We start from the raw sequence: 18,018 nt of genomic DNA on the forward strand, positions 1-18,018 counted from the left end.
TGTGAACTGATCCAGCCATTCTGGCTGGCAATTTGGAATCATGCTCAAAGGGCTATAAAAGATTGCCTGCCCTTTGATCCAGCCATACCATTGCTGGGTTTGTACCCCAAAGAGATCATAGATAAACAGACTTGTACGAAAATATTTATAGCTGCGCTTTTTGTGGTGGCAACAAATTGGAAAAGGAGGGGATGCCCTTCAATTGGGGAATGGCTGAACAAACTGTGGTATATGCGGGTGATGGAATAATATTGTGCTAAAAGGAATAATAAACTGGAGGAGTTCCAGGCGAACTGGAGAGACCTCCGGGAACAGATGCAGAGCGAAAGGAGCAGAGCCAGAAGAACATTGTACACAGAGACTGATATACTATGGTAAAATTGAATGTAATGGACCTCTGTACCAGCAGCAATACAATGACCCAGGACAATTCTGAGGGATTTATGGTAAAGATGCTACCCACATTCAGAGGAAGGATTGCAGGAGAGGAAACATATTAGAAAAACAACTGCTTGAACACATGGGTCGGGGTGGACATGATTGAGGGTGTGGACTCGAAACTACCACACCAATGCAACTACCAACAATTTGGAAATTGGTCTTGATCAAGGACACATGACAAAACTAGTGGAAATGTGCATTGGCCATGGGTGGGGGGAGTGTGTGTGGGGGGGGGCGAAGGGGAAAGGAGGAGCATGAATCATGTAACCATGTTAAAAATGAATATTAATAAATGTTTGGGAAAAAAAGAACATTTATATAGCACTTTAAGGTTTACAAAGCACTTTGCAAATATGGATTTGCCCTCATAACAATTCTGGGAGGTAGGTACTATTACTAGTTAAATTTTACAGATGAGGAAACTGAGGGACAAAGATTAAATTGCCTGGAGTCACATCTTTTATGTCTGAGGCTGGATTTGAAGGAAAAGGTCCATGCTTCTAGCCACAGCGCCACCTAGCCATCTAAAGAAAGTAGTGTTTATAGGTAGTAGTACCATAGTGGTTAGTCTTGGTCACATTAAAGCTCCAAGCTTGGAGCATGCCTGGAGAAGGATGAGCAGGTTGGTGCAGTGACTGAAAATTGCCATAAAAGGATAATTAGAAGGAAATAAGTTCAAACAAGAGAAGAACACATTAAGCAGAGACATGATAGCTCTGTCTTCAAATTTCTGAAGGGCTATTGTTACCCAGGAGGGAGATTAGACATGCTCTGTTTTGTCCCAGAGAGTAGAAGGAGGAGAAATGCATGGAAGTCTATAAAAGGCTAGTTTAGGCTTAGTGTAACAATTAGAGCAAACCACAACTGGAAGGCACTGTCTAGAAGTACTGTCTTCACTGACAGTCTTCAAGCAAAGGTTAAATGACCCACCTTACCTGAAGGAGAGAGCATATGCTAGGATAGAAAACAAGATGGCTCCTGTGGTCCCTTAAGAAGTCTGAGATTTTTTTTCCTATAAATTTTATGAGATGCCCCCTAACAAGGCTCTGACCTAGGCTCTGTTCTCTTTTCTTATACTGTTTCACTTGGTGATCTCAGCTCCCATTGATTCAATTATCATCTCTATGTGGATGATTCCGAGATCCAGTTATCCAGGCCTAGCTTCTCTCTTACCCTCCAACTAGTCTTGCATCTCCAACTGCATATTAGATATCTTGAATTTTGGATATCTTGTAAATATTTTAAATGCAATATGCCTAAAAGTGAATTTATAATCTTTCTCCACAAAACCTCTCCTCTCCCAAATTTTCCTCCTGTCAAAGGGCACCACCAGTCCACCCAGCTTGCAATCTAGGTGCCATCCTTGAATTCTCATTCTCATCCCTCATACTCAATCTGTTGCCAAGGCCTTTTGGTTATTGCCTATGTAACCTCTCTCAAAAATGCTCCCTTCTGAGTAGAAATCCAGAAGAAAACATGATTTATCACTTGTTTATATGAGCATATTATTTGGAGTTTGGGTGTTAAAAGATTACTCTATTTATTACAAAAATGAATACTATGGAAATGGGATTTGAGTGATAATATATGAATAACCCAGTGGAATTGCTTGTCATCTCCAGGAGGTGGGAGGGAAGAGGGGAGGGAGAGAACATGAATCATGTAACTGTGGGGGGAAATGAAAAAAAAATGAAAAAAATCAAACTAAAAAATAGCAGTTCCAAACTTTTTGATATCAGGATCTCTCTAAATGATTAAAACTGAGGATTGTCTCACTAAAAAAAAATGTTCCCTTCCCTCCTTGAATACTGCTACTACCCTGGTGCAGATCCTCATTTGGATTAGTGCAATAGATTTCTTTTTGGTCTGCCTGCCACAGGTCTCTTCCTATTTCTTCTCCTCAGACAAGTCCCAGACAAAAACCCAACTTCCACTAGCAACCTTTCTCAATCTCTTTAATTTTATTATCTTCCCTCTGTTGATTATTTCCTATTTATCTTATTACCCTCCCCCAGTTAAATATTTCCTATTAGTTTTAATATCTTTCCTCTAGATTATTTCCTATTTATCCTATATATAATTTGTTTCCATGGTTTCTCTTACATTATGAGCTCCTTGAGGTTAGGGACTATCTTTTATCTTTCTCTGAAAGCACTTCCCAGCAGTCTGGCACATAGTTGATGTTTAATAAATGTTTATTAACTGACTCATTTGTCAGATCCTATGTTCCTTTGAATTTCCCTGGCTCAGTTCCTGTGAGCCCTACTTTTCATAGATTCTCAGAGCTTCTGTTTATGTTTTCCTGGATCTCAGCCCCATTTATCAGGCCCTGGACCTTGTTCTATACTCTGTCTCTATCTCTGTCTCTGTCTGTCTCTGTTTCTCTCTGTGTGTCTCTGTCTCTCTGTCTCTGTCTGTCTGTCTCTCCTTGAGTAATGGAAAGAATAATTGGTTTGGTAGCGGAAAACCAGGTTCGAATCCTGAAACTTTATAGCTTTGTGCTTTCTAGCTATGTGACCTCAGAGCCTTTGGGGGACTCTCCTCTTCTAATTAATAAAAGCTAGCATTTAATGTTTGCAAAATGTTTAAATGTTTTATGTGTGTTCTCTCTTTTGGTCTTCACAATGACCTTGGTATTTAAGGTCTGGCTCCCACCTACCTTTCTAGTCTTATTTCATAGGTTTTACATCCCAACCAATCTGGATCGTCACCATTCAGGAGTTCTCCAAACTCTGTCCTTCACCTCTTGCCTCCATGTGTTTGCACAAGCCACCCCACATGTTTAGAATGAACCTCTTTTCTTTCTTTAAGGCTCAATTCCTCTGAGAAGTTTCCCCTATCTCCACCATTTGTCTGTGCTCATTCTTTCCCCAGTTTTCCTCAGACTGTACTTGTTTGTTTACGTCATATATTTCCTCCCATACTCAGTCAGGTGTACTATTTTTGAGAGAAGAGACCTTTTTATTTTTAGCTTGGATGTCCATCTCCAAACTATTGATCTCTACACGGCAGGGGCCTACTGTTCATTGATCTGAATTGAAATGGAGTCACTTTCTAGGCTTTGGTTTCTTCATCTGTGAAATGAGAAATTAGATTCAGTGTTTCTGAGATTCCTTTTTGTTCTAAATTCTATGAGAGTGTTTTACTAGCACTTGGCTCCTAGTTAGAAATCTTGTCATTTCCCTCATCTGTAGCAATGACAGTGACACATATCCCCCTCGTTCCCCCGCCTCCCCAGTCTGCCTGCCTCCCTCCTCTCCCCAGGCCTCCCCTCATCACTGGAGAAAGGTTATCGCTAAAGCCAGATTTCTTCCTAGGGAATGGAGGGGTCGAGGAGAAGGATGCTGGTCCTGCTTCTAGCTGGAGGAGATAAGGGAGGTCAATCCCTTATCTTGCAGCAGTTGGCTATAAATGGGGAGGCAGAAGCAGGGATGGGAAAAGGCAGCTGGACCTGACATCGTGCTGTGGCTCCAAGACAGGTTTCTCCCTAGCGGTCTTGCCTCTGGTCCACCATGCCCAAAGCTGTGCTGCTCCTGGTACTGTGGGCTTTGCTGGGGGATCTGCCAGCAGCTGAGGGCCGAACTTCTCCCTATGCCGTAAAACTGTGTGGTCGAGAGTTCATCCGGGCTGTCATCTTTACCTGTGGGGGTTCTCGATGGAGACGGGCTAGAACCGGTGAGTAGTGGCTATGGATGCTAGGAGATGGGGGAGAGCTTCGAGCTGGGGCAGAGATAGTAGGGGAACGCAGAGCTGCAAAGGACCTTAGAGGCTGGCTGTTCTAGTTGTCTCATTTCACAGATGAGAAAACTGAGGCTCAGGACAGAATGGAATTTACCCAAGGCTAATAATATACATCAGAGACAGGATTTAAACCCAGATTGTGGATTTCCTGGATGACAGGCTTCAGAGCTGGAGGACATCTTAGAGACCATCTAATCTAAACTCATTTTACTGATGAGAAAACACAGAGAAGTGAACTGATATCATTACAAATCCACTCATGGTTAAGGATGCATGTGGGGAGACAATGTGCGTGTGCGTGTGTGGGAAAGAAATCAATGGAAGACATTGTTTTGTCCTGGGGGAAAAGATGTGCTCAAACCAAGGGGACTGCCAAGCACAGATGAGAGGCACAAGTCCAAAGTTTCTAAATCCTTTTTTGGGGGAGGGAAGTCTCGGGAAGTAGCCAGTTCATGCGGCAAATGCGAGAGACTTTAACGTTTTGCTCTGTTTTCCAGAGGATGCCTTTGCTGAGGAGTTAGGGGGTGAGTCCCAGGAGACCACTTCAATTGAATGGCTGTCCAGTCCCCTCCTGCCACTGTCCAGGGAGCCTGAAGACTTCTACAGCAGCATGGGAGGCTCTAGCTGGGCTGGGATGTCCAGGAGCCGGCCAGAGTCAGAGTCTGAGGCCAGGCCTGGCCAGGGCTTCCTCCGGGGTGGTCGGGATGTTCTGGCAGGTGTCTCCAGCAACTGCTGCAAGTGGGGCTGCAGCAAGACTGAGATTAGCAGCCTGTGCTAGACTCTGGGGGGAAGGGGAGACTTCATTTCCTCTGCTGAGTATTAGACTCAGTGGAGCCTGAACCTCCCCTCCTCTACTCCAGGTCCCTCCTGCTCTCTGCCCCTCCTGAGGCCAAACTCTGGATCTCTGCTCACTCTTGTCCTCACTTTGTTCTTAAGAGCCTCACTCTATTTTCCAATGGTAGAATGGGCTTCCCTTCCCTTTCCTTACTTTAGCTTCCCTTCTGATATTAAAGTCCAGTTCTTTCCCTTTTCTCTTTGTGTGCCCCATTTTCTATACTCTCCCTTCAACTTCACACCCCTCCTCTGCTTGGCCCTTGAGCTTAGTGTACCCTGAGCCTGTTTGGGGAATGGAAATGGACCCGCCTAGTTCACCCCACCCATCACCCATCACATCATGTTGGGGGCAGCCATATGAGAATTCTCCCAAGTAAATGATTTCTGGCCTAGGGGAAAAAAAAAGCTGTCCTCCGGAATCATAGGAGAAAGTTAAAGCTGGGCAAGACCTCAGATATATTCCCACAGCTCCAACCTGGAATGGTTCCCCATACAACCTCATACCCATGATCATTCCACACCAGAATCATTCAGTCCCGCAGTGAAACAACACACTTGCTACTCAGCTCTCACTGTGGGGGATGGGAGAGAGTGAGTGGCTGGGGCTGGGTGGCCGGATGCCTGGGTTCAGGATGCGGGTTGGCCCTGGTCCAAGCTTCTTCAAAGTCTCAATAAAACTCAGAATGACTTTGTGTGTGTGTGTGTTTAGATCATTGTAGAAGTGGTGGCCAGCCAGCATCCATCTTTTTCTCCTACCTGAGGGGCACAGCTTCTTTGTGCCTCAATTTCTCCAGGAGAAGCATTCTTCTTTGTTCACTCTCATAGGCTCTTCAGTTGGGGCACACCTCCCTCCTACGATCTGGGACTTTCTGCCCTGAGCCTTGGGTGTGGGGGTTGTTATTATCTCATTGGTTAAGGCAGGAAGCTAGGTCCCCGGTCAGTTGGAGGGAGCAGAGGGAGCCAGTAGGGGCTGCCACAGACTCACTCCGGTTCATCTAGCCTCCAGGCACCAGCTTTCCTTGATTCTTGCTGTAGCCATTACCACCAAGGTTGCCGATAATGCTGTGGCTACTGCTGGCTTTGCCAGTGATGCTTCTGGCTGTACCAGAGGGTGAGTGATTAATGGCCCCACAATCTTCCATGCCCTTGGCCTTCGAACTGGTGGCCCTGGAGGACTCCTAGCCCCCATCCACACCCCTCACTTCACCCTGAGCCTCAGACAGGTGCTGAGTGGGATCCCTCCTGCCTTCTCTTTCCATTTCCTCCCTCACCCACCTCCCCACCCCCAGCTGCCAGACAGCTAACTCCCTGGGGCCCCCACAGGATGTGGGAGAGCCAGAGGATGATGTGTGCACAGCTTAGAGAGGGAGGAGGGAGTGTGGGGAAGGTTCTGGACCCCCAAGTAAGGCCCCAGCCCCTGGAAAGGCAGGTGCTGGAAGTTAGTCATTCAATTGATATTATTAAACTAACTGTGGACAGACCGTACTGGTCATCACTGGGGAAGCTGGGACATTTCTGTAAGACACAATCTGAGTACGATACAAGCATTGCTACTAGTAGGCACATGCCTGGTATAAAAAACAGGCTCATGCCTGCTGGAAGTCAGTGAAGTCAGGTGAAATCTGAGTCGGAATCCTGACTCAGACACTTCCTCACTAGCAGTAGGGACTCTGGGCATATTTCTGTACCTCAGGAAACCGCCATTTCTTCTTAACCTCTAAAATGTACAGGTAATACCTACAATCCCCACCTCCTACGGTTGCTGGGAAGAGGAAATGAGACAATGTCCAAAAAGTGCTTTGCAACTTTTAGTGCACTATATAAAATGTCAAATTACTGCTCAGGCTTTCCCCCTAAATCTCAGGTTTATCCTCTGTAAAATGGGGATGAAGGTATTTTCACTGCTTACCTTATAGGAAAACAGCCATGAGGAAAGTGCTTTGCCAACCTCAAAGTAGTAGAACACAGTACATTAGGAGGCTTACATGATCAGTGCATTAGGGAGAGAGAAAGGAAGCAATACATGTGAACCCAGAGGAAGACCATTACTGAACCAAACCAAAAGATCCAGGGGCTTCTGGGAAGAAATAGTACATTAGTGTGGTTTAGTGAAAAGAGTTCAAAGGGTGGCAGCTAGGTAGCATAAGAGACAGAGAGACAGAGAGACAGAGAGACAGAGACAGACAGTGACAGAGAGAGAGAAGAGAGAGGAAGGAAGGAAAGAAAGAAAGAAAGAAAGAAAGAAAGAAAGAAAGAAAGAAAGAAAGAAAGAAAGAAAGAAAGAAAGAAAGAAAGAAAGAAAGAAAGAAAGAAAGAAAGAAAGAAAAGGAAGGAAGAAAAGGAAGGAAGGAAAGGAAGGAAAGGAAGGAAGGAAGGAAGGAAGGAAAGGAAGAAAAAAAGAAGGAAAGAAGAAAGGAAGGAAGAAAGAGAAAGGAAGGGGGGAGGAAAGGAGGAAGGAAAGAGTTCAAAGTCTTAAGAGTCAAACTTNAAGAAAGAAAGAAAGAAAGAAAGAAAGAAGAAAGGAAGGAAGAAAGAGAAAGGAAGGGGGGAGGAAAGGAGGAAGGAAAGAGTTCAAAGTCTTAAGAGTCAAACTTAGATGAGTTCAAGTCCCATCTCTGCCACTGACCACTGCCACTGCTAGACTTGAACCCTCACTGGAGTTGAGTATCCTTTGTGAAATGAAGAGATTGGATTCAATAATCCCTTTCAGGTCTGATTTTCTGTGAGTAGAGCTTTAAAAGCCCCTAGGAATTAAGCAGATAAAGAAGGAGAGAATACTGTAGGCATAGGGGACAAAGTGGACCAGGAGAATGGTGGGCATAAAGGGGGGTCAGAGAGTCTCATAGTTCGGCTGGAGCATGAGGAGGAGAGTAGAAAGTGAGTAGCTGGGCACAATAGCAAATAAAGCTGGAAGGCCGGTGTGGTTGGTTGCAGTTTGGGAGTAGTCTTGAATGCCAGACAGCAGATGAACTTGTCTAAGTATGCAATGAGGAGACACAGTTTGGGGGCAGGGGAATAACATGGCCTGATCTTTGTGTGGTTTTACTGGAACAGAGCCATGGGCTAACCAGGGATCATTACCTTCATCATCTCCACTCTCTGAACTCCAATGCTACTGGATAAGACCCAAGGGAGACATGAACTGCACGTGGGGATCCAGCTTGGACCCTGGCATTCCTTATAACTTCTACTACCAGAGCTTAAAGTAGTGAGTAAAACCCAAGTTTTCTACTCCCCAGCTCTCCACTCCCACAAAGCCTCAGAGGGGTGGGGGATTGAGGAAACTGACACATCAGAGAAATGGCAGCTTTGGGGCTCCTCCCACTAGCCCACTGATGTACTTCCTCCCCAAGCCTGGGGAGAAGACCTGGCCCTTGGCACCCCAAACAGATTGTAAGGTTGCTGCTCAGGTTACGCTTTCCTCTTACCTTCGTCTGTCTAAAGCTGTTGCTTAATGCGAAGGAATGAGAAACATTGGAAAGAGCCCAGGCTCTGGAGTAGGAGGAGCTGGATTCAAATCCTGATTTCAAGGCTTCCTAGGTCTTGGGCAAATTACCTTCCCTTATCTCTGAGCCTCAGTTTCCTTATGTGTAAAATGAGAGGATTGATATCCCATCCAACTCTAGATGTAAGATGTTTCTAGTTTCCTGTGTGTAGCCACCCCAAAGTCTTTCTGTTTTCTCTCTCACCAGTCACCCCAACAGGATCCAGAATGTCTCAGTGACCAGAGGCCAGGGTTGGGTCATGGTGGAACGTGAGCATCTCACTATCTCTGACCACTACCTTGTATGGCTGAGTCCAAAGGACAACATTTCCCAGCCTGGAGACCCAGAGCCTCTCAGACTGTGCCTAGATGACATAGGTGCTCAGGGGTGGGAGGGCCAGTATCTGTGCCATCCAGGTCTGGAGGAGGGGGGTGGTAGAAGGTGGCAGCTTAGGGGTCCCTGCAACTTACAGGAATAATGCTCTTCTCTCTCCCACAGTGAAACCCGAGCCACCAATGCTATTCTCTGTAGATTTCTCTGATGACCCCACGGTAGTCACTGTGACCTGGGGTACCCCTGCCTGGCCCCCCCATGAGAGCTTTGAATGTCAGTTCCGCTTTCGGGACATCTTGTCTTTAGCATGGCAACAGGTGAGTTATATCCCTCAAACTTCTGTGGGGTTTGATGCCCCAGATAATAGTAATAACGGCCATGATAACAGCTAGTAATTTATATAGCACTTTAAAGTTTGCAAATCACTTTATACATATTAACCCATTTCATGCTCATAACAGCTCTAGGAGGTAGGTACTAGTATTATCCACTCCATTTTGACGATGAGGAAACTGAGGCACAGGGGAAGGGAATTGACTTATCTAAGGTCACACAAACAGAAAGTAGCAGAGCCCAAATTTGAAACCAAATCTTCTGGGTTCTCTTTATACCACTCCAGATAGGATTAACTGATGGCCACATGTGACTATGTCATTAGTCAGTCAATACACGTTTATTAAGTCCTTCCTGTGAACAGGCACAGCGCTAAGTGCTGTGGATACAAAAAGAGACAAAGGACAATCCCTTCCCTCAGCAAGCTATCTATAGTAGGATAAATAGGAAATAATTAACAGAAGGAAGGCATTAGAATTGAGAAGTGTTGGGGAAGGCTTCCAGTAAAAGATGGGATTTCAGCTGGTCTTAAAGAAAGCCAGGGAGGTCAGTAGTGAGAGTAAAGGAGAGAGCATGTTCTAAGCATGGGGGACAGCCAGAGAAAATGCTGAGAGCTAAGCATGTCTTGTTCATGAAACAGCCAGGAGGCCAGTGTCACTGGATTAAAGAGTATATAAGATATACAAAGACTGGAAAGGTAAACGTGAACTAGGTTATGAAGGGCTTTGAATGCCAAACAGAGCATTTTGTATTTGATCCTAGAGGCAATAGGGAACCACTGGAGTTTATTGAGTAGTAGGCACTGAGTGACATGATCAGACCTGTATTAGTCAAATCTTGTGTCTGTGATAAGGAGAGAGATATGAGACTACCTGGATTATAAAATAATTCTGAGGATTTAGATTGGGCTGAATGACTAGACCCACAAAATAGTCATTAATATCTCTATTAGTGTAATAATGGACAATTCACAAGAAGAGTCTAGGGATCCTGCTTCTGGAAAGGCATGAGGATGTGTGATGGAAGTGCCCTGCTCTCAATTTAGAGTGAGTGAATATGTACCTGGTTCCAGTCCTACCTGAATTCCTTTGCTGAGGTAGAGAGCCCATGGGTGTATCATAATTATTTATCATGTTTTTGTTATAATAATCAGTTTCACTAAGAATTAGTTTTTCTTTTTCCTCTTAAAAATGATTAGTTATGTGTGACCCTGGGCAAATCACTTAACCATCATTGCCTAGCCTTTACTACCCTTCTGTCTTAGAACCAATACATAGTATTGATTCTAACATGGAAAGTAAGGGTTTAAAAAAAAAAAAAAACAAGATTAGGAGGCAGCTGGGTAGCTCAGTGGATTGAGAGCCAGGCCTAGAGATGTGAGGTCTTAGGTTCAAATATGGCCTCAGACACTTCCCAGCTGTGTGACCCTGGGCAAGTCACTTAACCCCCATTGCCTAGCCCTTACCACTCTTCTGCCTTGGAGCCAATACACAGTATTGACTCCAAGATGGAAGGTAAGGGTTAAAAAAAAAAAAAAAAAGATTAGTTATTAGGAATAGTTGTCTGAGAGGGGAGAAGAACAAAAGGAAAAGTAAAACAAAACCAGGAAAAAGGGATTGTAAATTATTATATGTATTTGGGAACTTCTGTTATTTCTCAACTGTTAAGCCTAGAATGAAAGATGTGTACATTATCTTGAAAGTGACAGCAGTCAAATCATTCTGCTTGTTTGGAACATTTTGGTGATCCATTTAGCATAGAATGTCTTGGTGCAACTGCCTTAATTTCCTCATTCTGATCACTGGGCTCAGAAAACTTGGGTTCAGATCTTGAGTCTGATGTTTGTGTAACCATGGGCAATCCCTCTGAGTGTCAGTTTCCTTTTCTGTAAAAATAAGAATATGATGCTATCTATAAATCTGACATTATAGGGCGTGCAAGGGTCAGATGAGATCTGTAATATAGGATCATGGAACTTAGTTTAACATGCTTTTCTTTTTAAATTTTGAGTTCCAAATTTTCTCCCTCCCTCTCACCCCTTGTCCCACCCACTGAGAAAGCAAGTTGTATATCCATTATACATGTGAAATATTGCAAAACAAATTTCTATATTAGCCATATTTTTTAAAAAGCAAGAAAAATAAAGAAAGTGAGAAAATTATACCTCAGTTTGTACTCAGAGTTCATCAGTTCTCACTCTGGAGGAGGATAGCATCGGATCATTGTATTGATCAGTGTAGCTAAGTTTTTCACATTTTAGTCATTGTTACAATATTGCTTTTATTGTGCACAATGATCTCCTGGTTCTTCTCACTTCACTTTGCATCAGTTCATATAGATCTTGATATGCTTTTCTGAAACCACCTCCTTGACATTTCTCATAGCACAATAGTACTCTGTCACAATCATATGCTAAAAAGCTCTCTTCATTCTGTAGCACTTGTGGCTTCCCATAGAATTATTGTATAGTATATGGGACTTATTACATAGGCCCATTGAGATTGTCATATGACCCATAGAGATTATTGCATGACCCATGGAACTTATTATATGGCTCGTGAGATTAATTACATGTAATAATACAAGCCCATAGGAGGTATTATGTCGATTTACGGAGGTTCTTATATGATCTATGGGAGCTATTTTCTCACTCACAGGAGTTTTGACTCCTTCTCATCTCTTCCTCAGGTGGAGCTTAGAGATTTAACCTCATCCTTTCTGGAGCTTCGGGGTTTAGAGCCAGCCACAGGTTATGAAATGTCCTCCCGCTGCCAGTTGCAGAACAATGTGGGCTTTTGGAGTGACTGGAGCTCCACCCTGAAATTTCAGACCCTTCCAGTTGGTGAGCCCTTTTTTCTCTTAGTGTTGGGAGGCTCAAGGCCAGGATGCTTATATGCCTCCTCCATTTTCTCTCCTCTTCTTAGCAACTGGAGAAGTTCTTCACCCTATTTTCCTCTCTCCTTGTGCCTCTGTTTAGCCCCAACCAGCCCGGTGGACATGTGGGTACTTGGGTCACCCTGTAGCAGCTCACGCCCCCAAGAAGAGTCCTATGTTCTGCTATGGAAGGTGACCTGGGACCTGGAGTATTCCTAGAGGGTCTGCCTGGGCCCCAGCCCAGAGGTAGCTGTAGCTTGGGCATGGGAGATAGGATGGTAAGGGGAAGGGATAGATCCATAGAGCCTGGGGAAAAAGAAACTTGGGCTCAGTTTCCTGAGAGCTGTGTCCCAACTGGGGCAGCATGTATAACTGAAACAGTGCTGGGCTTGATGATTAAGGATCTGGGTTCAAGTAGTATATTTCTGTGTGACCTTGGAAGAGACTCTTCCCCTTCCTGGTCCTCAATATCTTCCCTTGTACAAGGTGGAGAATGATACTTGCAACTTTAAAGGATTCAAATGTTGTAATAGATGGGAATATTCTTTTCTTAGACTATGGGTTCCAGAAGGGCAGGGACATTTGTCTTAACACATTAATGGATTTTAAAAGTCATCATCATCATAGTTGTCATCATCTCTTCCTCTTCTTCCTTCTCTTCCTTCTTTCCCTTTCCTCCTGTATTAGTATCAATTCTGAGACAGAAGAGTGGCAAGAGTTAGCAATCAGGGCTAAGTGACTTGCCCAGGGTCATACAGCTAGGAAGTGCTTAAGACTACATTTGAATCCAGATCCAACCAACTCCAAGCCTGGTATTCTATCCACTGTGCCACTTACCTCGAAAACTCTCTTCTTCTAACAACCTGTGAGGAAGGTAGTATAAGATAGATTATTTCCTCAATGCAGATGAGGAAATTAAGGTGGGGGGGGGGAGTAATTAGTCCATGGTGGCCCAGAATACATGGCAGTCAACACCTGAATGCAAGTCCTCCTGACTCCATGTCCAGCCAACTAAACTCAACTTTGAATCCCATTCTTCCAAATTGGTCTAGCACCCAATACGGGTCTTCATATACAGTGGGCATTTGATTAATGTTTATTGAATGAATACTGATTTTCATGATTGCACATTAATCCCTTCTCTTCCTGATCCAGGACCTTATGCCTGGGTCAGGGCTGAACTATACGGTGGTGTTCCAGGGACCAGGTAGAGATCGGCACCCTAAGGTTATCCCCTGTTGCAATGCCATCCTTCCCAATGGCACAGAGCGGGTATCAATAGTGGCTTCCAATACAGCTGGCCAGGGGCATATGTCCAACCTAACCTTAGCTTGTTCAGGTAAGATACAATAAGCTTCCTCCAGGAAGTAACTATGATCTTGGCTCTGGGTGGTGCTAGCTATCCCAGAGTAGAATGGATTGGGTGCTTCTGGAGGAAATGATTTGCCCATCCCTGAAAGTCTTTTGCCTCCTGACCACTCATGAGGGATATTGTCAAGAGGATCCTTGACAAGATAGAGATTGGAACAGATGAATGTAGAAGTGCCTTCCATCTCTAAGAGTCTGTGATTTGGGGGAGAAGGCCATGTAGAAACAGAAAACACAAAACAGAAAGAAGGGATTTAATGGGTGAAAGTCAAAGACACAGATAGATGGGACTTGGGGATGGGGAAGAGGTAGAATGAGGTCCGACTCCTTTACTGTGTTGGCACCTGGGGTACAGGGCTTTCCCGATTATACTTGTCTCCAGGTTCTGCTCCTAAGAGTGTCCAAGTAAACAGCATGGGAAATCAGGGAATATTGGTCAAATGGGTACCAGAGCCACAGGAATACCAGGAGTTTGTGGTGGAGTGGACCCAAGAAGACATGTCTCTCCAGGAGCTGAACTGGACGCGTCTGCCAAGTGGAAGTCAGAGCGCTCTGTTGAGAGGTGAAGTGAGGAAGTGATCAGATTGTAGGGATGCCTAAGTAGTTCCATCAGGCTCCTGAAGGGTTCTACAGATTGATAGACTAATGGACAGGAGAATTTGGGTCATGGTGACAAATTGATTTGGGACTGGTGAGAGAGAGAGAGAGAGAGAGAGAGAGAGAGAGAGAGAGAGAGAGAGNATATGAACAGGCATTTGTGCTTGTCTCTATATTACATGTAACAACCTATAGGAATATGATATGGCTTGTCTATCCCATGTGTCTGTGTGTCTCTATAAGCAGAAGCATGTACGAGTGCTTGTGTGTGTCTGAGTGTGTACATGTAAAAACATATATATGTGACCTTAATGCTTGCAAAGCTGTTTCCAGATATTGTCCTCCCAACAAATACCTGTGAGACATGGACTATAATGATCCCTATTTTACAGATGAGGAAACTGAGGCAGGCAAAGGTTAAGAGGTTTGTCCAGGATCACAGTAGGAGTGACTGTCTAGTGGCAGATTTGAACTCAGGCCTTCTTGACTCCAAGACTTGCACTCTCTGCTCGGCTTTTATTAATATTCTGGCCATTTGGCTGCATCTGTTCCTATTTTCTATTTCCAGGAGGTTCTAATCCTTTCTATCCCGGCCTCAATAAGCCTCTGGGAAGAGAGAGAGAGAGAGAGAGAGAGAAAGAGAGAGAGAGAGAGAGAAGAGAGAGAGTACACCAGGATTCTCAGTGGGCCACAAACTCCAAAAGAGTCAGCCATGCAATAGAAGATGCATTTTTTAAAAAAATGATTCTACATAGAGAGTCACTGGGCCCAGAATAAAGGAATGTAATCCCACCATCTTCTGTCCTGATTAGACCTCATCTCCAATACTGTGTTTAGTTCTAAGCCCCATATTTTAGGGAGAACATTTGACAGGACCCAGCATGTTCATAAGAGTTTAACCAAGATGGTGAGAGGACTCTGGATCAAATTATAAACAGTTTGAGGATGTTGAACTTGGGGGGAAAAGGGTGTAATGAGGGACTAGGTTAATGACTAATAGCTATTTTTACATTCTAGAAAAGCTTTCATGTGGAAAAGAGATTCTTTTTTTAGGTTGCTTGACCCCACAGGGTACAAGTAGGAGTGGTCGGTAGAGGTTGCAGTTTTCCAGAAGTGGGAGACCAGTGAGTTCTCCTTCGTTTGCAGTCCTCTAGGCCTGATGACTTACCATTTTGAAAGGGTGTCATAGGGGGTGAAGGCTTAGTTGGATGTGAGAGTGTTCTAGAGGTCTTCTGAGGTCCTTTACAATTTTGAGATTAGGTGATTCTTAGGAGTCCTGGAAAGGAGGGGCTCACCGGCAAAGAGGATGAATAGAAGATGTGAGGGGAGAGGGGGAGGGAAGCAGGCATGGCTTGGGGAAAAGAGAGGGCTGGAGTGGGTTTTTTCTGCAGCTTTTATGGACTCATGCCTCCTCCCTCTTTTCCAAGGAAACTTTGAGAAAGGAGTTCCATACTGTGTGACTGTGAGTGGTGTTTCCCCAAAGGGCCTGGCATTTGCCCCTCCGGTCTGGGCCTATAGTCAGGAGATAGGTAAAGGAATAGGGATGGGGCATGGGAGGAGGAGGAGGAGAAGGTGGTGTGATGGCAGGCAAGAGGGTTCTAGGGAATGGGTTGCAAAGTGAAGCAAGGCATGTGATGTTTATTCTTCCCCGCAGAACCCCTAGAAGGGCCAGCTCTGTGGCAGCTTCCAGATGCTGCCAGTGGGGCACTGATGGTGGCATGGGCAGAGCTCCCTAGAGGACAACGTGGGGGGCACTTAACACACTACACCCTGCACGTGCAGCGAGACTCAGGGTCCCTCACCCTTCGGAATGGTAACTCTCTACCCCCTTCCTCTGCGTTGGATCTCTGTTCCAAGATTGGCTTCCACCAGCCTTTGGAGAATCTCACCAGCCAGTCCACTGTGGCTGATCCTGGAACTTGCCACCCAGAGACTTCTCCTTCCCTATCACAGTGTTTCACACAGAAATTGGAAGGGCCATAAGAGACTGCTTGTGTTGTCTCATTTTGCAGATAAGGGAAGTGAGGCCTATGAAGAGGAAGAAATTGGCCCAGGATCACAGGGATAACTTAGGAACAAAGGATTTAGATCCAGATGAGGCATGAGAGATTATAGTCCAATTCTTTCATTTTACAGCTAGGGAAACTAAGAAGCCCAGAGATGGGGCAGGGTTAGCCCAAGGCCATTCTGTGAGTTAGTGCAGAAACAGGACTAAAATCCAGATTTCCTAGTTTCTGGCACAGTGATTTTTTCATTGTACCACAACTGCATCTGAACCTGGTCCAGAGTATGCTTCCTCCAGGAAGCCTTCCTAGGATGAACCCCTCTGATTTTTCTTCACTCCACCTTCCCCTGACTGGCAGCTCTGACCACATCTTCTCTGACTCTCTAGTGAGTGCAGATATCCTAAATGTGACCCTATGGGACCTGCCTGAAGGACACTATAAAATGTGGATGACAGCATCCACCATTGCTGGCCCTGGCCAGCCTGGCCCAAGTCTCCAGCTCTACCTCCCAGGTGGGTATGTTGGAGACAAAATGCCCAAGTCCTACGTGGGCTGGGGGTGGGAGTGGCAGGCTTGAGCTGTACTGAGAGGTGACGATGGGGGGTTAGGGTAACCTGCTGGGCAGCACGTATCCCTGGGCCCTGATATCTGATCCTTGGCTTTTCTTACTCCTAGAGAGGTATTCAGAAAGGTGGAAAGTGCTGCTGGTTGTCCTGCTGTTCTGTGGCTTGTTATTGCTGGGCTGTTGCCTGGGCTTGGCGTTCTCCAAGTGGTGAGGGCCCTGGATGCCTGGGTTCTGGTCAGGACTCCCAGAGAGAAAGTGTGGCTTGTACCATGGGACTCCCCGGGGGAGAGGAATTTTGGATTTTTGAGGCTATTGTATCCCTGGGATGGAGAGCCCAGAGGCCTTCATGTCCCCAGCCTAATTGTGTCCTTAATCTTCTTTCCTTGGCCTGAGTCAGCTGCCTCCAACTCTGTCACAAGCTTCTGCCTCATTGGGTCTCTGAGAGAATCCCAGATCCCTCCAATAGCAAGAGCATGCAGCCTTGGGGAGAGGTGAGCAGAGGGGGCCCAGGAGCTTGGCTTTTTAGTCCACAAGCTTGGAATTTTAGTTCCCTCTCTCTGAACCACCAAGTTCCTTCTGTCTGTCATGTGTTGGGCCCCAAGGTGGGAAGGGGAGGAATGGCCAGGTGGGGTGGAGAAGGGGAACTAAGGCTTCCCTCCTTGCTATCTTCCCTAGGAGCTTCCTCAGGCTCCACCTCCCAAGGATGCCCTTTTTGTAGAAGTGGAAGAGGTGCAGATTACGATGTCCCCAGCCCCCCAGACTCCAGAGACTCCCATCCCACTTGACTCTGGGTATGAGAAACACTTCCTGCCTACACCTGAAGAACTGGGCCTTCTGACTCTGCCCAGACCACAGACGTCCACCTGAGGAGCCCTGGATTATGAAACTCTGCCAGGAGCATGGATCCATGAAGTAAAGGAACCAAGCCCAGGATGAAGGCATTGCCCTGATATTTGGGGGACCAAGACTCAAAACCACAGAATATCAAAAGAAATCACCTTGTCTACTTCCTCCCCCATTTTACAGAAATGGGAACTAAAGAGGCAAGGAGAGAGTGGGAAAATATTTGCCCAAGGCCACAGGGCAAGTCAGAATCAAGGCTGGGACTAAACCTTGCCCTCGCCCCTACCTCCAATCTCTTTTTTCTCTGGGGAGAGCCATGGGAAAATTCCTCTGTGCTCCCCTGATCAGCCTGAGGACCTGAAGAGAAGAGCCCATGAGTTCTTGTAGTAGGTCAGAGGGTTTAGGGCTGGAAGGAACCTCAGAGGCCAAACAGTCCAATTTAACTCAAGGTTGCAGAAACCAATTGTAAGAAATACAAGTCAGCTTTTTGAGCACCCCTAAAATAATATCAAGATTAATATATGCCTGGACTCCTACATGTATAGAGGAGGAAACAGAGAGAAGTGCCTCCCTCAAGGCTGCACAGCTCATTAGGAGT

General features: G+C 45.5%; 2 protein-coding genes across 2 annotated transcripts; both read left to right on the forward strand.

The window, feature by feature from the left end:
- The first annotated feature begins 3,953 nt into the window (after positions 1-3,953).
- On the forward strand, positions 3,954-5,626 carry RLN3 (relaxin 3). The gene is made up of 2 exons (XM_044658451.1): positions 3,954-4,116; positions 4,680-5,626. The coding sequence occupies exons 1-2, from the start codon at positions 3,954-3,956 to the stop codon at positions 4,958-4,960; spliced, it is 444 nt and encodes a 147-aa protein (XP_044514386.1). The 3' UTR covers positions 4,961-5,626.
- Positions 5,598-17,444, forward strand: IL27RA (interleukin 27 receptor subunit alpha). The gene is made up of 14 exons (XM_044685117.1): positions 5,598-5,607; positions 6,052-6,127; positions 8,709-8,878; positions 9,000-9,151; positions 11,856-12,009; positions 12,145-12,233; positions 13,197-13,313; positions 13,722-13,976; positions 15,310-15,535; positions 15,661-15,819; positions 16,399-16,524; positions 16,688-16,784; positions 16,975-17,068; positions 17,253-17,444. The coding sequence occupies exons 1-14, from the start codon at positions 5,598-5,600 to the stop codon at positions 17,442-17,444; spliced, it is 1,917 nt and encodes a 638-aa protein (XP_044541052.1).
- Positions 17,445-18,018: the final 574 nt, after the last annotated feature.

The sequence above is a fragment of the Gracilinanus agilis genome, chromosome 1 (assembly GCF_016433145.1).
Source record: "Gracilinanus agilis isolate LMUSP501 chromosome 1, AgileGrace, whole genome shotgun sequence".
In the NCBI taxonomy this organism is placed as follows: Eukaryota; Metazoa; Chordata; class Mammalia; order Didelphimorphia; family Didelphidae; genus Gracilinanus; species Gracilinanus agilis.